Consider the following 25,276-nt stretch of genomic DNA (forward strand, 5'->3'; position numbering starts at 1 on the left):
TCCCTCAGTCATAACCTAGCACCTCCTTTTCCAACCCTTAGGTTCTTATGTCACTTCATAACCAACACCTCCGGTTCCCGACTCCTGCACCCTGCGCTTACCCAAGCTGCTAGCTTCTCCTGGTGATTCCTAACTGCCAGCTGGACAGGACACACCACCGATGCACTATGGCTCTAATTCACAGGTCAGCGCACCTGGATTAGTGGCTAAAAGTGAAACACGGCAGCTAAGTGTTGATCTCACACTAACGCGTACTTCTTCAGAGATACTAACTAGAATTTCTCCTCCTCTTTAACTAGTTTAATGAAAATGAACGACCTAAATATGTTTAAAACTACTGTTTTCTACAATGAATTAAACTGAAAGTGCACAAAAGAGTTACAGCATAAGCCTTAAAAATGCGATACAAAATTGGCTCCACATTGCATGAAACCGTAAAACATACCAACAGAAGTCCCATGACATGAATGAGTCAGAAACTATGTGGCTACCTTCAAATATGAAAAAGCCTCCAGTAATTATTAAAGAACATAACACAATAAATCAATAGTTACCAGCTTCTTAAGCTGACTTGCTCTGTAGCGTCTCCCTCTGCAAAACCAAATGCATAACACAGCACTGCCATGCAGTTCCCAGGTTTACAAACAGAATAGTGCTCTGAACCCCTAAAAATTATGCAAGTATAAACTGAGGATTACAGAATAAACGATTGTGCAAACACAATCGTCAAATACTGTCTATTAAGATACTGATTGCGTTATTTACCTGCTGCACGGAGCCTATAAAACCTTAAAACTCATTTCAACAGAACAACCTGGTAATAAAGAAAAGCACCTGCAAGCACCTGTAGGATCAGCCCCTTTGACTGCAAGGTCCTCAGAGCGGGGTTGTCTGGAAAGTCATTTGCATAGTGCCAGAAATCATTCAGGTTCTAAACCACAAGTTGCCCGTAACAGTACGTTCAGCCAGGCTTCATTTGGCCACTCCCCGAGCCACTATAAACCAGCAACACCTCAAACCCCACCAAAGGATTGTGCTGTAAAGGCATTTTCCCTTTCCACACTTTTTATCCACCGGTCTCCAGAAGTCCCGTGTTGCAGCCGTAGGGACGGCACTGTGGGGCTGCGAGCGGCGCCGGAGAGCCCCGCGCCGTCCCCGCCGCGCCACGCGTGGGCGCCCGCCCCCCCGCCAGCCCCGACACGCGTGTCTGCGCACAGCGGGCGACCCACCGAGCCAGCGCACCCCTTCACACACGGTAAAGCGACCTTAGACACTTGGAACAGCTGTTCACAATTACGTTTAGTCACAATTGTCACTGGTTCTCACAAACCACCTCCCCATTTAAAGGTTCCGCGTTCTTTTTTTTCCACCCCACAAGTTCTGTGGGGAGGGGGCTTTGTTAGTAGGGGGCTTCCTTTGCTCGAGGGTGGATCTTTAAGCATGCTAATATGGACAGTTCCCACGCACTTGAAGTAATTTCTGTTTGGTCTCATTAACCACTTGATTCTCCTGGAGCTTACCTTCTGGTGCCCCAGCTTGACACACTTACAGTGTGTGCTCCTTCTCCCAAGGCCAGGTTTTGTTAACCATTTGTAAGGATTAACTAACTTCCCTGGTTTTCAGATTCTTGTTTTTCACTATAGATATTTACATATTTCTTTTTTCTTTCTCTTTAAGTAATTGTCACCAATAGCTACACATGGAATTATCACTCTTGAGCGTGTCTATGTTTCTGACAGCAACAGAACAGGGAATACTTTCCTGATACTAGTTTACCTTTTTAACTACAATCTGAAAAGCCAAACCCCTTGAATCAACCTTCCTGTAGAGTACAGGGTGGTGAGAAGCGCATTCCAAGCACATTCCATTTGTGAGCTTTCAAACACAGCTAGCAGTAAAATAAAAGGAGCATGCAGGTTTTAAATAAAAGGGGAGCAGGAAAAAAAACAGAAGCACCATTGTAAGTGCAAAACAACAACAACAAAAAAATCCATTCAATAGACAGTAAAACAGGGAAGTAGTTAACTTCAGAAATCCTTCACCATACGTTCGGTAATATGACAAGAGCTTTACACTTTAATCGAAATTATCCAGTCACTGCAAGACAAGACTGCCAGGCAGAGGCACTGCTGCTCATAGAGCAACTCACATACAGACTTAAAATTCACTCCGACTCAAACCACACATCCTCTGCAGGCAGGTGAGAAAAGAAGGCCTCACTACTTTTCAGAGGCGTTACCTGTGAATCAAGCACTTCTTGGAAGAAAAATTTGTCAGATTTTGCAGAATAGGACAGTAATCAGATCCTTATGGCCTTTTCCCACTCACTCAATTAAACCCCAAATGCAGTAAATGTTCTTAAATTACTCTCCTTGTAAATTAAGGACTTGAGGCACGGCACCGCTGCCTTGGCCTAAAGAATGGAACCGGCTAAAGCATGGAGCTGCCGCCTTGGCCTAAAGCCCCCCAGGCCACACAGGCCCCAGCCCCCACAGCCCCAGGCTCCCACGCGCAGGAGCCAAAGGCACCGTGTGGCGAAGCCAGCTCCGGCTCCCACGGGGAGCACCACCAGATCGGGGTGGGGGTGGGGGGTAAAGCCGCACAGCGCCTCCCTATCTGAAGCAGGTGCAGGTGACTGGGGTGCCACCACGAACGGGAGCCAGAAAAGACCTGCTGCTCCCCACGCTGCACCCCCAGCCGGCTGAGGAGAGGGGCTCAGCCCTTTCGCGGCTACGCGGGGTACGAGCAGCTCTCTGGGCTGGAGGAAACCAGCGTTTTCCAGAAAGCGCCTGTCCCTCAGGTGCATGTGCAGCCACGCGCCCACCACCACACCCCAACGCCCTCGGTCAAGGCGTGTGTGTCCCAAAGCCACCGCCGCTTCTTCCCGAGCAGGCCCCTGCGCAGGGAGCAGGGCGCTCCCCCTGCCCCGGCAGCCCCTGCCCTACGCGGGGCGCTGGGCCCCGCGTCCCCCGCCGCCACACGCCGCTGAGCTGCGACGGTGCCCGCCCGCCACACGGGCCCGGCCAACGTTGCCATGGCGATCGCATGTCGTCGGGCCCAGCAGGAAGATGTCTGCCTGCCCCTCAGCCGGGCCGGCCCCGCGCGGAGCCCGCCCACAGAGCGCGGGGCGCCGCCACAGCGGGCACCAGGGGACGCGCCCCGGGCGGTCACCGGCCCCGCCGCCGGCAGCTCCGGCCCGGCCGCCGGGGCACGCACCCCCGCCGAGCCGCGCCCGCTCCCCTGAGGCCGCCCCCCGCCCCCTTCGTTACCTGCAGGTGACTTTGAGGGCGACGAGGAAGGCGCAGCCCAGCACGATGGCTGCGCCGCACAGCAGCTCGGGCCGCCGCGCCATCTGGGCGGCGCGGGGCCGCAGCCGAGGGGCAGCCGCGGGGCCGGAGCCGCCGCATAACGACATCGCCCCCGGCCGAGGCGGGGAGCCTGCGGGCAACGGGCCGCTCCCGCTCGCACACGTCTCCCTACAGCCCGCCTGTCATCCGCGCCGGGGCGGCCCCTCCGCGAGCGAACCCGCCGCCGCCACGTCGCGCCGCCCGAGCAGGCGCAGAGGCGGCAGGGGCAGGCGGCACCGCGGGGCGGGGAGCGGGGGGGGCGCGGCCCGCCGGCGGGAGAGGCCCGGGCGCCCCCGCGCGCTGCCCGCCCGCAGCCTCGGGAAGGGGGGGCCGGGGGTCCCCGTGGCACGGCCGCAGCCACCCCCACCCCCCCGGGATCGGCGGGGTCCCCTCCAGAAGCGACCACCCCCCACCCATACCCCCCGCAGCAAAACAGTAAAGATTTCACACTGTCCTTACAGAACAAGGGTTTCATGTTTAGTTTTGTCTAGAATTACTTCCAATAATTTACAGAGCACTTACATTAAACAGTGAAAGCATGAAATTGAGAAAACAATTCAGAAAGGCACACGATACAGTCTGGTTGTCACATAACGGTGTCCATAGCACTCTACGTCAACCTCAGTTTATTACAATGTAAGAAAACGGGCATTGCAGCAGGTGGCATTGCATACTCCCTATGCATACTGTACATCCCGTTCCACGCACTCCAGCCCAGCCTGTAAGGGAACAGCCACCTCGCAGGTTCCCCCGGCCCTGGCCAAAGCATGGTTAGTATTTGTTGTGCTTTTCCTTCAGGAAAGCAAAAGGGACACAGCATCCAGGTTCATCATGTGTATGAGCATCACTGAACTTTGGCTCAATACCGTTTACATACACAATATATGGCCAATGACTACATTCAAACTACTGAAGTCATTCTTAAAGCTCTTCTAATTATGTAAGGTCAGCCAACAACAGAGAAAAATACTCTCAAGAGGATGGAGACATCAGTCATGGGGAAAAAACAGAAACTAGCTTTAGCTCTTTCAAATGAATGGCTGAAAGCAGCTTAGTTTTTTTAAAAAAAAACAAACAAAAAAACAAAAAACAAAAAAAACCACACAACAAACAAAATTAAGCCAAACCAAGCAAGCTGAAAGTACAATCTGCAGAGAAGCCAAAACACAACAGAAGCTCCAGCGACTGTAAAGCCCAAAGGCTCGTCAGCCAGATGTCACCTCGGTCCATGAATGGTTTTCCACTTCCCCGAGTCTGCAGGAACCGCCATCCGACATCCCATCCACCCTGCCGCAGAGGCTGTGCTTCGTGCCCAAGTTAAAAGCCTGAAAACGTCCCAACACTGCATAGCTCCAAAACGCTTGTCTACTTCTCAAGTTATTAGTTGGCCGTTTTTGTTATTGCAGTGATGCGATGAGCTAATGACAATACAGGAAACTGCAAACAAGTAGCTGGAGGCACAAATACCAACTTACTAAAATTTTAGCTACAGGTGCTGAAGCTTTTGCTAATAGGCAAATCATTGTTTGCTTGTTTTTACAAAATCTCAAGCCTGAGAGGCTACATGCAGAAAACAGCTTTGTGTAAAGTTCTCTTTATTACAGGCAACATTAGTCCATACAATAATACACAATACTGACATACAAGTGTAATCTCTCAAAATCATCATTTAAACAGCAAAGACCAAGAAACAGAATTTTAACTACTTCATTTTCAAAAATTAATGTTTTTCCTCCCAAGATCCTTTTTCAGTAAATTATATTGAAACATACAAATAGAGAAAAAATACCCATTCAACATATATTGTAGTTAAATGGTTATTTTGTTTAAAATCTTTAATAAGAAAATCCTTTTTAGCAACCTACATATAGATAAGTAACAAACTTTGTTTTAAACAGATCCTCTCCATTAAAAGATCTGAAGAATTTTCATCCATCATTTTCTTCTTAGCCCATAACACTCTCTTTTGCAATACCTTGATACCTTAAAGTTTTTCAACTGAAGGACTGATACTAGGGGGCTTCCTAGATAGTACAACCTCTCTTCCCCTCCCCCCCCCCACTTCTATTTCCTAACTTTCTGTCCAACAGAAGGTGAGTAAGCACATAATACTTCAGATTTTTTTTAATCACCACTCTGTTTCATGAGAGCATAGACAGGTCTGCTCAATCCCCCTAAATCTACTATATTTTGCTGTTCAGGAGGAACAATATATGCCAATAAAAGCAGAAAACCTGCAGCTTTTCTGTCACATGCTTTTGATTATTGTCAAATTTTCTGGCTTATGCTTCCAGCTGATAACATGTATGTGTCATCTCAGTATTAGTTTAAATCTTTAAACAAAAAACTATATTTTCCAAAGTCATTATCACTGGGAGCAATCAAGTGGTCTTTTCTGGCTTTGCTGAGCTTCATTCTTAAAACTTGTCTTCGTTCTTCCCACTCATGGAGTTCAGCATTTCCATGGGCAAATTTACAGTTGTTTCCTTCAGTGCAAGTACCAGCCATATATCTGTTAAGACAGATTTCAAATAGTGTTTTCACAGAATTATCATGATCAATATTGTATCTAAGTATTTTCTTCTGGTCACGTTTTTCAAATACACTAAAAATATTAAGGGAAAAAACCCTGGAAGAGTACTTTAAGTAAGACGATACTAATTCTGTTCAGCATTTGCTTATATTTTTTTCCCAGCTGCTAAGTATTTATAAAGGACAAAAGATAGCTCCTTTCTTTGTTCTTCATGCTCCTACTTTATTGACTCATTTCATGCTTGAAACCTTTCATTTCATCAGGTCAAATTATCAGGTAAGTGAATACCTTATCTTTTAAGTCACTAAGCTAAAGAACCACCATTGCTAAAAAAAAACAAATTAACTACCCTTTGTTAACTAAATTTTGGGTTTAGGTACTCAGTATGACTTAATCTGTTTTATCCTAGTATTTTTTACTAAGTTACAAGCACACCAGTTTGTATTCACTTTATACAGCACATCAACGTTTATTAGCATTCAAAACATAAAATACATTTAGGATGTTATTAAAAATTTAGTAAGGGGATGCATGTAAGGTTCCATGCAGACTGCAAACAAAAAATAACTCGCTTTATATGCTGTGTAATTTCTCAAGATCTCGAAGTCATTCAAAACCTTTAACTTGAAATGGAGTAACAAAGGTATTCATACCAGTCAAGTGAATCTTAACTCCAGAATGCAGATCCCAAAGTTTTTAGCCTTCCAAAACGATTACAACAGTGAAAATAACTTTCAACAGATTTGCAAAAAAATCAACTGCAGTCAGGAAAACAGGCTGCAGTTCAGAATTAAAGGGAGCAGCAACACATACAACCAATGCTGGGGAAAACCAACACGTATTGGAAGTTCTCTTCCACATGTTCATAAACGACTTCCAATAGCAAATACTCAACTTTAACAGATCTGTTTTGATGCTAACAACATTTCTACTTGCCTTAAAGTGCCCATATCACTGTCCAGCTAGGTACTGTTCTTGTGTTCCACGGATAATTAATATATAGATGCCTAAGTAAACTTGCAATAATACCAGCAAGATTTTATGCAGCTGCAGTAAACTTGCAACCATTGAATAACATCACATAAGCAATTAATTTGGTTCCACAATTAGGCACCTTGTCACTCCCTGAGTAATATTAGTGTTAAAATACCATTAATTACGTAATTTCTTCTTGAAAGATGCATGCAAAACAAGAAATACTACAAACATTGTCTGTCAACCGCCTTAATTATTTATACTATGAACTGTCATTTTTCAGCATTTTTAACATCTTAAAAACCACATACCTATCACAAATGCTAAAATATCCCGTTGGAAAGCGATACTGCCAGCAGTTTTGATCGTCCTCAGTGTGGAAAACCTTCTCTTTATGCTTTTCAGAAGAAATGTGACCTTGCCATTGCTTCTCACTATTACAGTTCTTTCCACACATCCAACAGTGAAAATCCACCTGTTTTACAGGGAATTTGAAAACAAAACATTGAGAATTCAATACTGTAACCACAGAACTGCTCCTAATACATTTTGAACATTTTCTTTATGTTGGCCTGTAAATTGCTGTTTACCTAAAGAGATATAGTTATTTAAACAATCACCTGAGGTTTACGATCTCCACTGGCTTTAGAGTGTCAGTTAAAGTCTGCATTTAGTGTAGCTAGCTACCACCTAAGGAAGCACCAAGAAATTAAGGGCAATGATGTATGCTACTGGTTGCAGGGGGAATAAAAGGCAAAACAAAAACCCACAAGTTTGAATTTGGAATTATACCTATGATTACTTACTGTAACTTCAGCATAGTCAGTCGGCATGTGAATTTGCTTCCCATTCTCTTTGTTTGCCTGTGCAGCTGTATCATCTCCTTTTTCTGGTTTTTGACTTTTTAGCCATATGTCATACAACTGCTCCAAGTCTTGAACTAATGAGAGCAGAAGCTAAAATAAGTAATTAGCAATTAAGGCAAGAGTTTGAGAATGCTAGATGAATGATTTGAGTTTGCAAGCATAATTCAGTCCCAACCTATTGTAAGAAGAAAAAAGGAAGGACACAATATAGACAGTTGCACAGTTTAGAGACAAGAGCCAAGAGCAGTATGAATCTCTGGCTACTAACCAAGACCCATTTCTGCCTACCTAGGGGAAGTAAGATGTTACACATTTCTGAACAGGCACCCAAAGTACAGGTAACAATTGTGCCACCAGGTAACAACCGTGCTGCCGTGAATCAACACCTGAATTTCGAAGTACTAATATAAACTATGCTACAGTTCTTTGTAAATTTAGCCTGCTTTCTTGCAAACCATGATATTATCATTTATGTCATTTATTACTCTTGATTTCTGATTTTTCAGTTCTACCCAGTAATTTGCTCTTCTACTTACTGCTGTTCTCCTTCATATAGGTCCACATCTCTCTTTCCTCAGGACTGTGAGCAAATGAGCAGTTCCCATCATACTGACACTTCTTGCCTGAAGCAATATGATTGCACAACTGGAATGTGAATAAAAAAAATATCCTTATGAATATAAAGTAAAATGGATGATAGTAGAAAATGGTTTGGGTTTTGATTTTTTTTTTCCAGTCTTGGCTAGTGTTCCCCCTCCCAATCAGACACGTATTTGTTGTCAGGCTCTGGAACAGGCTGCCCAGGGAAATGGTCGAGTCACCATCCCTGGAGGTGTTCAAAAGATGTGCAGATGTGGCACTTAGGGACATGGTTTAGTGGTGGACTTCGCAGCACTAGGTTAACAGTTGGACTCAATGATCTTAAAAGTTCTTTCCAACCTAAACAATTCTATGATTTATTTCACATTAAAAAAAAAGTCATCTTCATTTTATAAAAACCTCATGTATTGTAGTTAGAAAGAACAAACTGCTGGAAGCAAGTACTATGGCTGTTTTTTGCCTCTGACCAGATTACCAAACCACAGATACGTTTGAACTCTTTCTGAAGTATTTACTGGAAATAGTAAGAACTTAGTTAAATCACTTTAAAAAGTTACTAACTTCCAGATGAGAAAGGGCTTCAGTAATAACGTGTGAGATCAGTGCTCTTCAAAGGCTGAATTCTGTAGAAACACTATAAATATATTCCCACCAACTCCCACGGGAATTTCTGCAGAACTGACTAAATCAGCCCAATTACCAGTATTTTCCAGTTATTTACTTTCTTCACTAAAAATTTTGGCTTAGGTTAACATACATCAAATTGCAGAGGCACTTGTTTCTTTGCGGGAAGAGGACGAATGGTCATCCACTTCTTACGTTCATTAGACATTACTAGCACCACACGGCGATCTTTGGTCCATCTACAAACCAGATGCATTCAATGAAAAAAAATATATTAAAAAAAGGACACACAGTGTACACAGAAGCAGAACCAAGAAACCCCAGAAAGGTTCTTTATAAAGCTTTCACCACATATTTGAGATTTAACTAAATTCTACTGAAACTTTACCGTAACTGATAATTAAAAAAATCCCAAAGCAAACAGCCAAAGTGTTTCTCCTTACCAATTATTAACATACTACAAAAACTACTGTGTTCTGTTTCAGCATGACTTTTTATTTCCTTGTATGACTCTTTCCCAAGCAGTAACAAAGTTTGCCAAAAGAGGTTTTAAACGGCTGACAGAGTAAAATTTTCACAGTTTGGTCTTACTTACGGGTGTCTGGCCTTTGCACTACAGTACTTTTTGTTTCTGTCTGGCTCATTAACTTGACCATTTCTCCAGCACTGACCACAAACAAACTTCATCTTCAAATTAAGTGATCCATACCTCATTTGGTTCCCAAGGATCTTAAGCCAAAAAAATAACAACAATAAAAGGTATTTTGTATCTGCACAGAAATTCATACACAATCATGAATTCCAGAAGCAGACGCTACACTGCATGCCTTGTAATAGTTTAGCTTCTAATTTCAAACCAGACATTTCTTTATAAATGCATTTTTATTTAACTTATTTCTGATTTAGGTGTAGGTACCCAGAATTTGTGATAATATATACAAACTAAACACATAAAAGTCCTACATATTGAAGAGCTAATTAATTGCTCTATGGCAGCTGACTTTGAAATTATATTTAGGTTTTAAATCCACCTATGACAGAAAAAGTGAAGTAAAAAAAGAGCTGCATAAAAGCAAAGCAGGTATTTTAGTGTGAGTGAGCAAGCTGAAGAAAGCCTAAAGTGAAAGAGATTATTGGAAGAAAGCATTAAAAAAGTAATTTCTAAAATAAGCTACATTATACACAGACACAGAAAAAGAATTATCACCAAAGTCACTGTGGCATTAGTTTAATGGAAAAATGAAAATACCTGTGATCCATGTGCACTAGCTTCCATGTTCTGCCAGTATTTCTTTGATTCTTGAACAATAGTATCATGCAAAATACCTATAAAGAAAGGGGGAAAGTTCTTCAGCACTTACAACTGTTGTAGAATTACACACATGCTCAAACTGGAATGCTACTGAAGCCCCTAAGTTTTTATCCATTTTTCTTTTTATATATTGTGTACATACACTCAGACACTCACCTGTGGGTGTAGACATATGTCCACATCCATACACACACACACACATACACTGAAGAATCATGAGAGCCTCCAAACCAGAAAAACTGTATGTATCATCACATCAAAAAGCAAACATCAAAGTTTGTTAAACTGCAGAATGCTCAAATAAGTAAAGATGCATGTTTGAGTATTTATTTAAACATAATGTACTAAAACCCTAATGACAATCTAATTAGAAAAGCTACATTTTATTACAGACCACAGAAAAACTACCCAAAATGCAAGCTAACAGACCCCAGATTGCTTCTGCCTTCTTTACAAAGATTTTAAACAAGCCCTTGTTGATTAGGTTCTGTTCCAAAAAAAAAAAAAAAAAAAAATCTTATTAATGCTTTGTATAAGGTTCCTATTTGAGCTATACACTGTTCACATACACTGTAACATTTACTGCACTCATTCCACATAAATACAGACTGTCACCTGTGTTTGGATTTGAGGTTCGGTAAAATGTTTCTTTCCTAAGGTAGCATTCCTTTTACTTACCACACCTTACACTCACAAGAGGAGCCTCATTCAAAGAGCAAAGACTGAGTTTTTACTGACTTTGGCAAAGCATGACTGCGTGAACACATCATAAAATAAAAAATATGCCTCCTGTGGCACATCAAGTTTCTTGGAGAACCCAACCCCTACTTCAAAATAGAAATTATAGTGTAAGCATTTTCTATCCTTGCCTTTGTAGGGGTGGCTGGTAAGAAAGTAACTATTTTACTTTCACATAGAAACTTCTAAAGGCTAATCCAGGAGAGACAGAACAGGGAATAGGCAAAGAAAGCCATCTCTTGCCTCTGTTTGATTTCCTTCCTCCAAAATGTTCAGGTCAGTATGAGATCTCATGTCAGTTTACCTGAGCAAGAATCTAGACAGAAGGGTGCAGCAACAAGGAGCCTCTTCTTCAAAGAACAGGCAGACAAGGATAAATCACAGACGTAAAGGGGCAAAACCACCAGAAACACTGTAACACATTGGGATTGCAAAATTTTCCTTTTTTCCTCTGTGCATCACAATGATCCAACATGATTACTTAATCAGTGAAGTACTGCTCTCATACAGAGCCAGGTAGGAAGAATGAGCAACTGTTACGTGCTACAAATTATTTACCACTAACAGGTCAATTGCTTTTTCTAAAAAAAAAAAACAAACAAATAAATAAAAAAATAAAGTCGGTCATGGAGAGTTTGGAACTCATGACCAAGAAATGGACTGTAAGTACAGATATGTCATTCAAAAGCTATCCACTAGAAATGAAGCAGTAAAATTTATCTTCACAGAAGCCAACAAAAACAAGCAAGATCAACAAAAAGCAGCCTAAATGTCCTTCGTAAGCAAGAACAGAAAAATAGTTAAGCTTTATCAACACATACACTAATGAGAGCCACAGTAACAAACCGGAAAGATTTCTTTTCTGGCTCACTATGTAAGAATATCAGAATGGCACTAAGCTAAAAGAAAGGTTTAACTGTGCAAAAACTTGACTCTTGTACTGGGGGATGCAGGGAAACAATGGCAAAAAATTAATATTTCAGGTTTTTGTTTCAGTGCTCTGTGAAAAATAAATTTGATCAGTATCTTCCAGACTTTGAAGGTTTAAAAATAAAAACAAATCTAGTTCGATTTAGATTTAATATCTACTCAAGACTTCTAGTTTTGTTCCAAGGAAAAAAAAAATCTAATCATATTGACTAGTTTTGACAGTTTTTATTACCAAAAACTTGCTAATTTTGAATAGCTAGTAGCCTACTCAGTACTTTTCATCATGTTTACATTACTGTTTATTGAATATGCTGTATCGAAGATTCCAGCAAATTCTAAGTGAATGCAGTGATTCCAACATGCTAATTTCATAAGGGAGGCGACACAAGGAAGAAGCGGCATTACAATGAAAAGTGAGCATTTTACCAAACATACCTGTTTCCTTTTGCATTATCCAGACTTTAAGCTCTACCAGACTGTGAGCATAAAAGCATTTATCCTCTCGTAAACAGCCATAATGCACCTCGTGCCTGCAAAGGTCAAGCTGACATCGAACTTGAAAAGGGCGGATTTTCGAATATTTCACCATAGTTTCTCGCAAAATGTGGACAAGGCACCTGTTTTGAAAACAGTGTTTTAGATACTGGTTAAAATTAATTTGCTCATGTGTGGAAAACCATGTAAAATAACCATCCTCCATCACAGCTTATTCAAAAGTCTTTTTAACACTTTTAACTTGAAATCAGAAAGCCAAAAAAGGTTCCAGAAGGAAGTAGCATCTAATTGTCATTTCTAGGCTGAGTAAACCAGTATCACAAAACAGTACTCTGGTGAAATCCAGAGGCCCCTCTTCTGCAAAGCATTACTGAATTCAATCCAGCTGGATCACCGGGTTCCAAGAGGGAAAGCATGTCATGTCCCCTTTCAAGTATATATCCTGATCTAATTACAAGTATTTATTCTTTTGTAGAGCACCATTAAAGAAAGAGTTGATGCATCACTGTAACAGCCTAGCTCTTACAGCTGTAACGTTTCCTCAGTATAGGGGAGTACAAACAAAGTAATTAAACTGCTCCCACTTACGTTACCATCATATAAAAATGTAAGTCTATTAATTCTCCAAAACTTATTTAATAAAGACACTTTCCCATGCTTTTTTATCAACTGTATTAATAAAGAACACGGTCTACTTGAGACACTGTAATTAAGGTAAACCTGTTCTTAACAGAGTTAAAACTACAGCAAAATAAGCAAACCAGACTGAAGAAAGAGCAAACATGAATTCCTATATTAATTTAACATCACACATCAATTTACATCAATGCAGCTCAGTGGTAGATGAGCTATTAACAAACTGACACTAAAACAGTCAGATTCAAACATGAGGGTGGATGCACTAATTTTTAATGCACTAATAAAAAACATACTTCTCTTTTAATTTAGTTACATGAGACAATCCTTGTTCACAAAGTTTGACTTCTCAATACCGCCAAAGCATAACAGTCTGTTACCAAGGACGAGAAGTTCATCAACAGGTAAGAAATCGAAGTCAATATTTTAAAAATGCCGTGAAACCTGTGCTTTTAATTTGAAACAAAGAGATGGTATTTCAGACATACTTGTTATCTTCAAAGTCATGCATAGCAGGATGAGAACAAGAAGATGAGTTATCCTTGTTCCTTTTGCTTATTATTCTGGGTTTGTGATCAAAACATTTCTGGAATACAAAAACAGATAATTATAGCTTATGTACTTTATACATTTAAAAATATACCTTACCTTAAAAATTTTAAGAGACTTCAAGCTAGCCAGACTATTACTGAACACGCATCTCAAAATTTACAAAATAAGTCATGCATGAACCACAGCATTTCTTTCCAGGTAATTTTATTATCTATTATAACTTTTATTGTGTCATTAGAAATAAAGCAGCACCTCACAAAGAAACATAAATAATCCATGATGTTCTTGAAGAAGTCGGGACACAGTCAAGTTGATCTTTCCGTTTCCTCCAAAAAGAGCCTCTCGACTAAAGGCTCCTTTGCGCTCCAGCGTCCACACATCGATCTCCTCTTGACAATATGCAAATGTGCAATGACCTGGGTATCTACATTCCTCTTCAGCAGCAACATCTGAAATGGTAACATGGAATATGACATCGCTATTACACAACTTTTATTGGAAACTATTCTTAAAACTTCCACTAACTCAGTTTCAAATGTTTTTAATAAAAAAGGTGCATCTATCGTAAATGGGTCACTGAAATCTAACAGAAGAAAAACCTTAATGCTGAAGGACTTGCTGAAAATGTAAAACTCCCCAGAAAGGCTGATGCACACCTCCATCAACTACCCTTTTCTAGTCTAAGGCAACAGTGCTGAGAACCCAGAATACCCTTTGCTTAAATACAGCTGTCAATTAATCCATGAGTCACCTTGCCTACATCATAAGTAGAGGTTCATACTGCAAAAATCTGACAAGAATGCATTTTTCTTATTGTTTGAATAGTGACAGCCCAGCATTTGGAAGCAAAGTTATTCATGGAGAGTAACAGTACAGAAACACAGTGCATGTTCTCTAGATAATCACATGAATGCTCAAAATATGGTTCTCCTTACAGCCTTTGAAAACACAAACAACCCAGCAACATCCCTTCTCCACCTCCCATAAGCAAGAAAAAGCTAAACTATATAACTTTGAGAGTAGGCATTAATATTTTACCTTCTATAACACGTACCTTTACATATATAATATGGTCCTACATACTGTGTCTTTGTTGGTCTTGGGCGTATTTTTTTCCATGATTTATCTTCAGAGTTTTTTATTCTGCCAATTAGAATATCCTTCTTACATTTATGTTCTAAACCGGGATGGTAAGCATAATCCAATAATTTAGGACCTGAAACAATCACAGATGATTTCTTATATTTGCATAAATTGCAGCATACATTTACCATTTCCATACACAGACTGGCACATAAGCCCAAAAGCAATACATGAACACACTGTATAGAATTCCTACTTGCACCAGCAACTCTGAAGAACCAAAAGTCATTAACAGCTATGTAGAGCAGAATAGAAAAAAAACTCAGTACTTACAAAAGGACCATTCTCAGCAAGAAAAAACCTACAAGTTATCTGGGGAGGGACGCTGTGTTACAACCTTAAGATTACTTTAGGACAGCCACAAATTGCTACCATCTTTCAAATTCCAAAGCATGTATTTCTACAACACTAATTTTAAACTTAAATTGTTTATTTATAACAAGTCAATGCAGATGAATTCCAAGGATCAGCATCAGCTCTCTTAACCTTCAACTGTTATTGTATCAGAACAGTTAATATGTTCAGAGACAAAATTCGCTACGGAGGAAGCATACACGTGCCAAAAACATGAATGCCAATACCAGAACTTTGAGATTTTGGAAACAAAAATACGCCTAGCTTTACACTCTGTCTTTAGGACAATACTGTGAAGTGAAGATTACATTACCACCAAAATGAAGACAACAAGGATAGTCTGAAGACAAGCAATTCTCAATGAATTTTGCTATTTAAGGGACCCTTGACAAGAAGCTGATGGAATGGTACAATTTCAAAAGGAGGTAGTAAAAGCAGGACACACTTAAAGACTTTGACAGAGATGCAAAGAAACAGAAGAAATTGATCTTTTGATACAAGAAGTGAAGTTAGGAACATGCTAAGTACTTCCAGCAGTATTTTATAGTTCCTGTTTTTAACAGATTATGTTCTATGTTTTTTCAAACATGCCTTCATGTATTTACTTTGCTTCTAAAAGTAATTCTAAACTAATACAAAGTTTTTAAAACTACAATAGTCATCCCCTAAATATCTCAATACAATTTTTTATTAGCATAGCAGTATCAATTGATACCTGTAACTTGAAACACAATGCTTATTTTTAAGATTAGTCGTAATAAAAGCTACTGCCTCTAGAATATGGCTCTGTTTAACAGCAACAGCTCAGGCCTACAAGATTAGTTATATTAAAGCCCAATGCTAGTTAGGATTCTTTGAGTCAATACAGTGGAGTTAATTATTACTAAGGTTTGGAAGCCTCTGGATTATGATTTAGAATTAGTTTCAAAGAAGAATAAAACAGATGGGATGTGAAGGTTACCAGGTACTTTGAACTGCAGTTCAATTCCCCATGGCCAATCAGAGAGAGTATTGCAAGTTTTTTTTAGTCTTGAGTAAAGGTGTCATTCTTCACCGTACCCTGGGGGTGGGGAGGAAAGCGAATACAGAATATGAACAACCTCACATACAGGTTGGGGAAAATGTGTGGTGATTCATGGTGGGTTTAGGAATCAAGAAACTATTAGGATAAGAAATAAAGACAAGAAGAAAGAAGATAAAATAGCTGTTGGAACATTTTACCAGTTCCTTAATCATAGGATCACACTACACCTGCAAAGAACAAGTCAGGGTTAACACTGTTTAGAAGACAACAGTATTTCAATTTACAAACATTGAAATGTTAAATGCACGCTTTTATTTTTCAAAAAATCAACCAAACTGAGTTGAAAAGCACCTTACCTTTTTTGACAAAACATAACTGGCAGGCCTGTCTTAGCTCATGTGTACCTTCTAATGGGTTTCTTCCAGTAAGTGCTGAAGATACAGGTATATTAGCAGTTGCACTGCTACAAACATTTGAAAAGTCATTTCTAGTTTGGCCTGCAATTCCCATGTAATTTTCAGACCCAAACAAACTACTAGGGCCATTTATCTGTTGGAAGAAAGCATATTTTACTCCATCCATATAATTTAATTTAGCTACAATTACAATTTAACCTACTGAAATGATTCTTCAAAGCATAGGAAGACTACACACACACACACAAAAAATCATAATCCAAACTTAACCACATGTCTAAGAAGGGACACAAGAGATTTTACAAAAGCCACACACCCAGCACAACTTAAGCATATAACAAGACCCAACCAGGTATAGGGAGAACAGCAGCACTTGACAGGCTAATTATTACTCCATCCTGGCTCATGAGGATGCAATCCTTAATGCCATCCTTCCCCATACAATCAATGGCCAGCAACACTATTGAAAACATACAGCACGACTAGAACACCAAGGCCGGGCAGATCCTCAGACACAAGGTGATCTCTGCTCTGCTCTTCTAACTAGGACAGCTCTCCACAATTCCTACTATTTGGCAGTCAGATCATAAGAGCATTTCTCTTTCTTAGATTGGTTATTTTACACTTCCACGGTATTTCACAGCAAGTTCCCCGGAAAAGTGGCTATGAGAGTAGTCAAAGTTTGCATATATAAAATAAACCTTTGTAAATTTTTTCTTGTGTTCAATTACTGTTGCTGACCACTACTGTACAACTGTTTTCCAAGCCAGAACCATATTTTAATGGTAAGAGTGCTTATTTTAAAATCAGAAACTTCTACTGGAAAAATTAAGATCTATGTTAAGCCTTCAAGGCGTTAATACTTACAAACAATGGGGAATTATTGCTGCTAAGTGTTGGTGTTCCATCTCTAGAAGCTGAACTTGAGAGGTCTAAAGGAATAAAAAGTTGTTTTAACTATTCCATTTACTCAAAACATCCTATGTAAAAAATCATTTATCATTCCTGAGAAGTAGAAGTATCAAAGGTCTGGGGTTTTGACTAACAACAAAGGTTTTTTGGTTTGCTGTGATTATTTTTTTCAGTTATGTAAAAGCCCCTTGTAAGCATCTGGGCTGAAAAATTACTAGGTAATCATCTTCAATATAACCATCTGATTAACATCAGCAGTAGCTTCACAGGCATATGCTAAGCAACATGAAGATACTTGTGCGGTACAAAAAGGGTAGCTAAATAAGCAATACCTGACCATCAAAAATGAGGAGATGAAAGCGGGTTATTCTTCTGTCGTTCTAGTTTTAATTTTATTTTGTAAATTTGGCTTTGTTCTACAGACAGCATGCTCCTCTAACACTGACAATTAGAGACAAAACTATATTACCTTTTCTAGTTCACTGACTATATCTTTCACACACCTGATTTCACTATATAATTAAAAAGTCCCTGGAGTTTGAATCCAAACATGCAATCTTTTCAGAGTACACTCTTATATTAGCCTTCTAGAAATCTTGTTTACTGCGAAATCATGAGAAATTGTTTAAGCCTTAAGAACACCTTTGTTTAGGGACACAGACACACACACATAGACACAGCTGGGAACTGAAGGAGTATCGTTCCTTCTTTATACTTACTCAGAACAAATAATAAATGCAGAAAAAGTGAACAGAGGGAGTCTGGAGCACGCTTATGCAGACCCCAAGTAAACAAAAGATTTATTTATGAATTCTTGTGTACAATCAACAGTGATTATCAATATTATCAAAAATTGTGAGCACAGCTCAATTGTTATATGGGTGTTACATATTACTGAATAGTTGCAAAACCTCATTTGTTAAATAGAGAAGCCAGCTGGATCACACACAACTCCCTCTCTTTGTAAGAGGTTAAATATTAAGACTAATTTCTTACCTCTTTTTGGGTCACTGATTGAAAAGGTGCTTAATGGTGAACAAAAGTTTTCCAGTGAAGAAGCCAAAGGCTGTGAAAAGATTTCTGAAAGAGAAGGTGAAGGAACAAATCCTGTACTAACTGGCAGTGTCCCCAACAAAGAGGCAGAGAAAGGTACACTAGGAGCTACACCTCCTGCAGGCATCGGTCCTCTGGCTCCTGTAGTTTGCTGGAAAAAAAGAAATTTAAAAAGAATGTTCACACATGGCAAAACAACTCTCCAGAACACAATCTGCAATAGTATTTCTTTTACTAAAGTTTTTGCGAAGTTTTTATAAACCTACTGAAACATAACGATAGGTACACTACAGTACTGTACAGAGCTACAGTACACTTAAGAGAACTACAGTCATCACCCTGAACAGTGCTCTAAAACCAGGAACTGCCAATGAGTCACCCACTGTCAAGGTTCAGTTAGCTGAAGTTTATTATTTTAACAGATTTGGATTTTTTTAATCTATCAGATTGGAGCTGAATTTCCAAATTATGTTAAAAATGTAAGACAACAGGGAATAGTAGGAAGAGACAGAAATCAACATGTTTTTTTTCTAAATAAAGAGAACATAATTCAAATTGCAGTACAGTAAAGAGTTAGCTTTTAAATAAATCTTCAGATACCATCAAATGAAACCATGTTCAGCATAGGCCTGATGACCTTCTTTTCACCATAGAAAATAACCTGTCCTTCTGTACACCGTTGTTAGGGACCTAGCAAGTGGGGGAGTTTCTCTCCCTTCTGTCATCCCATGAAGCTTCCCCCTTGTATGGAGGCTGACCAAATCGTTCTGCACAGTTTGGCCAATGTGGAACTCCCTCTGTTCCCCAAGTTGTTAGCCTACAACTCAAGATTCTGCACTACACAAGACGGCAGTCTTCTTGGAAGATTTTATTTCCTCTCTTATTTTTCACTACAACAAGCTTCCTTGGGTCTCTTCAAAATAATTACTTTCTACATTTCCAAAATAATTGCTACAAAACTAAGTGCATAAAACAGAGAATTAGAAGCCCAATCATTTTTTAATTATTTACAACTGCATCCACAGCTGAATGAGGAATTAAAATCCCAACTAACTGAAGAATTAAATATACCACAGCCTCATTTACCACTGCAATAGTAAGGGCTCCACATGACTGGCAGGGCCACAGCAGAGTCAGTACCCTTGGTAAGAAGTTCAGGCATCTCTGCTCAGCAATCAGAGCTCTTGTTTTGACTAATAGTTGAAGAACTCTGTATGCTTCATAGCCTGTTCTAGCTGTGGAAGGACGGCGTAATGGAGATCAACTCTTCACATGCCTAAACTTCTCTAATAATCTCCTCTAAAAAATATAAAAAGTTAAAACTCATGATGGTCTAACTATTTCTGGTTGTCCAGGAAATGGATCTGGACAATGCTCCAACTGCAGAGATACTAGTGAACGCACTAGGAGACTACAGCACAGGCACTACTGTCCTGCAAAGCTAACAGCATGTGCTTAACTATAATTTCTATAGCTACAGGGTGAACACTCCAACACACCCTCAGGTCCTGAGAGGGTTTATTTGCACCAAAAAAACCATTACAAACTAGCCCAGACTTCAAACGCCTACTTCACTTTCATAGTACTCCCTGGAAATAGTATCCCTCCCACTGTGGTAGTATTAATAGTAGCATGTAGCAGTATTTCTGAAGTAATCTCTCTCTCCCAGCAACTTCACTCAGGTCTTCTAACATGTAAACCCAATGTAATTGTCCTTGGAGTTCTGCTGGGTCCTAGTTAGCATCTTTACAGCCACATTTACAAGCATCGGCACCTGAGAAAATCAACCCAAATATGCACAAATACAGCTCAATGTAACTCGCATATCACTACTAACCCACTTGAAAAAATACAAGATTGCACTCATAAGGACAAACTTCTGAAAAAGAAAACAAACAAAAAAGTCTTACCATTATGCTTTCATCTGGATCAGGCACAGAGTCAAGTAATTCATCAAGTTCTTCACCAATAATTATATCTCCATCTCCACAATCTAAACATGCTTCTGGCATAGAGAAAGAAACATTCCCTCCATTTGCCAAAACTGCAGAAGGCAAAGAAAGCTTTTCCACCTGAAGAGGCATAACAGAAGCTAAAGATGGTACAGGTACTGATGCCACTTTAGACACTTCAGAAACAAAGTTTGATGAAGAAGCAGCAGAAACCATCTCTTTCTTCTGGTCAGATAAATCTGAAACAGATAAAATGGGAATGACTGGAACTTTTGTTCAAAGATGTAAAAATATCTTCCATAACTTTTACCCTGACAACGTGGGAGGTGAGCAAGTAGAGAAACATGAAGAATATTTAAGCAAAACCGCATTAAATGCCTTCAGCTTCCACTAACTTCTAATTCACGTGTACCTATATCTCAGTGTTTATATATTACTCAAAATAAAAAAGACAAGAAAAGTTACAGACCTGATACTTGACTAAATCTCTGGCCTATTCTCCACTCCCTATTTTTCCAAGTAACAGTTATGAGATGATCACTATAGGAGCAGTTACAATGATATCAAGTTGAAGAGACCAAAAGGAAATCTGCTCAGCCACTTAAATATGTAGTTTTAGAGATAAAAAGATCAAACTTTTTGCAACAGATCTTTCAAATGACAAGATATCTTTTCTTAAGAAATTTCCTAACAAATATGCACGGCATATCTAGCTTGCTAGCATTAATATTGTAACACAACAAGACTCACCTAACTCAATATCTTCTACAGAAGAAGAATTCTGTAAGTGAAAAAAAAAAGCACCTCTCAGCACTTTGCACAAGAGCCACTAAAAATTTTCAAATACATATTTACAGAGTAAAAATGTAAGTCCTCAGAAATTTAGGTCTTATAAAATTTGAAATTTATGAAATCTAATGGAATTTACTGGTCAAATAATTTTTTAGATAAAGCATCCATTTAGAGACTAAAATCCACTCACGGTATCACTAAAAATCTGCAACCAACCAACAAAAGGGAGAGTGATACTTCAGTGAATGAGAGTCTAAACATTACGTTAACTGAGCTCTTCCTATGTTTCCTCGCACATTTACAGCTGAACTGTCTATGTTCCCATGAAAAAAGTCTGTAGGATAAAGATGGACTCTGTTCCTGCTGTTCAGACACATTACAAATAGCAAGATAAAGGCAAGTTTGGCTGCTAACCAAGGTCCAACTTGGACAAATGCATAAATTAAAAGGGATTTTTATCCCAGCATGCTTAGCTTTGATGATTGTCAACAAAATGAAATAAATAAGCACATTAACTATGCCTTTACCTCAAGACATTAAAAGTAAATATATTCATTACACTGGATTTAATGTTTTAGCTAATGTTTATTCTATAAAGATAACCTGGATGATAATCATAAATTACCATGCTGCCATAAATATACAGCAAAACCGAACACAAAGATCAAGAGAATCCTAAAGCCCAAAATAACAGCATCTTACATAAAATGTCAATTCCACCACTTTCACTTCATCATCACAAAATTATGAAACAATTATTCCCTGTAATTTAAGGCCAGCTTGCACCTGCAACATGTAAAATCTTACCTGAGTTGATACATCACTAGAAATTGAATTTGAGGAGGGTGGCTGCAATGAAAAGATACCTTCATTAAATACAAAACTGATACCAACTGAGTGAAACTTCAACGTGTACAATGCTACAAGAAAACCTTACCTTTGCTCTTACATATGCTTTCCTTATTTTTAAGCCTAGTTTTTGAGCTAGTTCTTGGGTAAGCTTAATCACACTTTCATCCTAAAAAGACATAAACAGAATTTCATAATTTACATGTATTGTCATCTGGTCAAGACGTCCATTTACATCTCAGTCTATATTCTGAAAGATTCCCATAAGCAGGATGTCTCAATGCATCTTTACTCTTTCACAAATACATGGGACTGCAAGCTAACACTGAAAAATACAGCTACCTTCAAGCAAAATTAACTTCAATATTTGGAATTTTTTTTAAAGCTAAAAAATAGAACTATCCTCCTCTTCCATTTATTTGAATTTAAAATAACATACAGATTTTCCCAAAACCAGAGAAGTTCAGAGAAGTGGGTTTTTTTGTGAGTGGGTATTTTTTGTTTATTTGAGGAGGGTGTTTGCTCTTTGACAGGATAGGAGGTTTTTCACAAACTGAGGGCCACATTTCTGATCACCATTATGTCAGCTACTACATAACACTGCTGAATATTTAATGAGAACTCCATATTTTGGCAGTAATTCCATCATACAACTAGAAAAGTTGAGTTAAAAACCTGGTCTTATTTCACTCTGTCCTGTAACTATACTTTTAATATTTTTTTTTTGTATTTAGCTTTAACAACATGTGCTACAGCTAGAAAAAGCTATTTATAAAACTTACATAAAGGTATATAAACCTTAAGCAAAAACATTCAAATCTGGAGGTGCAAAGTGAGGAACCAGAGTTACACGTTCAAATAAGCTGATTCTGTCTTTGGAAACACAACTGAAACCTCCTCTATATCAAGAGGTAAACCTATGCTCAACAGTTTGTCTAGCCATTTCACTGTAACTTTAATATAGAAAGGAAAAAAAAAAAAGCAACACAGTACTCTGTCCCATGATCAGTCTGTTTTGAGCAAAGCATGTAGTTTCCATCAGTATTTTGGTTCAAATCAACTATGCGTTTCTGCAGTGAAATCTCAATCATCCTCACTCACTGCTTGTTAGTTCACATTATGAAGGATCTCAGAAAGCCAAATTAGATACATTTTGGATGAAACTAAACTGGAAGTGCTGCAGGAGAGCACCTGATGCACTCCAACTCTTTAAAAAAAACAAAGAAACCCACTCCCAAACCACCACAGAAATCAGATCCTCAGGACCAGCATTGCAGATCCTCTCCTATTACGCCACACGCTGCTTTCTAATACAGATAGTCTAAGATTAGTGATTCACTTGCATAGCAAGTGATTCAGATGGAGAAAATGCACAAATAAGAACGTTACTAAACACCTGGAAAGCTAAAACACAGTTATAAAAAAAACCCTATATCGTATGTTATAACAATAGATTGTTTTTCTCCTTATGTCGTGAGTATACTTCTGACTGCAGAGAATTTTAAACAATTAATTCAGCAGTTCTAGTGTTTATTGCAAACATTTATGGCTCTTGACTCCCACTGCAAAGCCACTATTTCTACTCCTGAAAGTTAACACAACAAACTGAGTTTGGGGACTATCATCTCTGCTATTAGTCTCCTCTTCCACAGCAAAAAACAATTCTTCAAGGAATAAAAATGTTTTACTGCATTAAAAAAAAAAACAAACAACAAAACAAAAAGCCTTTAATGGTCTTCATATATGTTTTCTGTATTAAATCTTTAAAAATAATCATCAATATGTCATATACCTACCTGTGGCACAGCAAGAGAACATTTTGCTACAGCATCATAAGCCTTCTTATACCTGCCCAGTTCACTCAAAGCTTTTGCTTTCCGATAGAGCGCTCTGAAATTGTTTTCATTCAATCTTAATGCTATCTCACAGTCTTCTAGAACCTTTTCATGCAAACCCTATGAGGAGGAAAAAAACCCAAAGGCACTAATCAGAACTATTATCATTGAAATATCGAATGTAAACTCTATTAGATGAAGGTATTGAAACACTATATGAAACATTCACCAAGGCCACTGCACACTGCATGTGTGAGTGTTGCTAAGTCAGCGACTTATGCAACTAAAAACAAGCAGTGCCATCATTCATGTAAAATCTAGTAACAGTTATGAAGACAATTTAGCTCTTTCACAAGAGCCATCTTATTCTACAGAGAAAGCAGCAGAGGCAGGTACAATCAGCAGTATCAATGGATACAAACACCATTCCATCAGCTTTCAAACCTAGCATCTCTCTTACGTTAATATTCTAGTACTATAACTTAAAAGATCTCCATGATTGTACTTGTAGAGAACATGCCAAAGCGATGATTTGAAACATGGCAATTCTCAAGCCAAGAGCTTTTCGCTCGCTAGGAAACTGTCCGTATCTTCATACACTGTTAGCACATTGTTCTGGAGAAATCACACAGTTTAAACAGAAGCTTACCATATTTGAAAAACATGCTATCCTGTTCACGTGCAGCTTCTCTAAAATATCATCAGATACATGGATTTCTTCAGAATTGGCATAATCAGCTATGTTTATAGCTTCTGTATAGTGACTCAGTGATCCTCTCCAATCACCTTCTCGATATACATCATTCCCTTCATTAAAAAGATTTCTGACAAGCTCTCGTATAAATAACTGGAACAAAGGAAAGAAACACTCATCAACAGCAGTTTTCTGATCTTCTGTATTTCCAAATACATTTTAAACCAGAAAATTTATACTCGCAACTTCACAGAATTGAAATGCAAACCTTTTGTCTAGATTAGTATTTTTCTTCTGATATTTTTCCATGACAATCTCTAATATTCAACACCACAATACATGTAAATAAAATAAAGGCTGAACTACTGATAAAAAAATTACTTGGTGTAAGTAACTTTAAAAAGACATACATATGTTCCATACATTTTTCAGCAAGCAGCAGCCATAGCAACTGGCAAACCAGTAGTGCAAAAAGGTTGCTTTGGCAGAACAGAAGGGGGTTTTTAATCTAAAACTATCAGAATGATTGCATTTTTATCTAGTATGTTCTCAAATCCAGTGAAATCATTTACTATTAGATAACAATGCTGAAAAGACGAGTCTGAAAATAAGTCAAAAATTATTCAAAATAACAACATGTACAG

General features: G+C 38.9%; 2 protein-coding genes across 5 annotated transcripts in view; both read right to left on the reverse strand.

Annotated features, from left to right (window-relative positions):
- The window catches only part of TXNDC11 (thioredoxin domain containing 11), a 41,944-nt gene extending 38,445 nt beyond the window's left edge, over window positions 1-3,499 (reverse strand). For both annotated transcript variants that reach the window (XM_055707309.1, XM_055707308.1), the window contains exon 1: window positions 3,270-3,499. In XM_055707309.1, the coding sequence (XP_055563284.1) occupies window positions 3,270-3,415 (146 nt within the window). In that variant the 5' untranslated portion in view covers window positions 3,416-3,499. The remainder of the gene's footprint in view (window positions 1-3,269) is intronic.
- Window positions 3,500-3,802: 303 nt separating this feature from the next.
- Window positions 3,803-25,276, reverse strand: part of ZC3H7A (zinc finger CCCH-type containing 7A) — a 30,101-nt gene continuing 8,627 nt past the window's right edge. For 2 of the 3 annotated variants that reach the window (XM_055707307.1, XM_055707306.1), the window contains exons 4-23: window positions 24,588-24,785; window positions 23,900-24,058; window positions 22,192-22,272; window positions 22,062-22,103; window positions 21,213-21,243; window positions 20,421-20,701; window positions 18,454-18,661; window positions 17,413-17,477; window positions 16,486-16,678; window positions 14,663-14,824; window positions 13,861-14,057; window positions 13,545-13,642; window positions 12,361-12,542; window positions 10,195-10,271; window positions 9,541-9,674; window positions 9,079-9,184; window positions 8,258-8,366; window positions 7,662-7,795; window positions 7,167-7,330; window positions 3,803-5,859 (exon numbers count right to left, since the gene is read on the reverse strand). In XM_055707307.1, coding sequence (XP_055563282.1) covers window positions 5,670-5,859; window positions 7,167-7,330; window positions 7,662-7,795; window positions 8,258-8,366; window positions 9,079-9,184; window positions 9,541-9,674; window positions 10,195-10,271; window positions 12,361-12,542; window positions 13,545-13,642; window positions 13,861-14,057; window positions 14,663-14,824; window positions 16,486-16,678; window positions 17,413-17,477; window positions 18,454-18,661; window positions 20,421-20,701; window positions 21,213-21,243; window positions 22,062-22,103; window positions 22,192-22,272; window positions 23,900-24,058; window positions 24,588-24,785 — 2,811 coding nt within the window. In that variant the 3' untranslated portion in view covers window positions 3,803-5,669. Of the gene's footprint in view, window positions 5,860-7,166; window positions 7,331-7,661; window positions 7,812-8,257; window positions 8,367-9,078; window positions 9,185-9,540; window positions 9,675-10,194; window positions 10,272-12,360; window positions 12,543-13,544; window positions 13,643-13,860; window positions 14,058-14,662; window positions 14,825-16,485; window positions 16,679-17,412; window positions 17,478-18,453; window positions 18,662-20,420; window positions 20,702-21,212; window positions 21,244-22,061; window positions 22,104-22,191; window positions 22,273-23,899; window positions 24,059-24,587; window positions 24,786-25,276 lie in introns of those variants that run through there. The other variant, XR_008731751.1, reaches the window with a different exon arrangement.

Source organism: Falco cherrug, chromosome 4, assembly GCF_023634085.1.
Source record: "Falco cherrug isolate bFalChe1 chromosome 4, bFalChe1.pri, whole genome shotgun sequence".
Lineage (NCBI taxonomy): Eukaryota > Metazoa > Chordata > Aves > Falconiformes > Falconidae > Falco > Falco cherrug.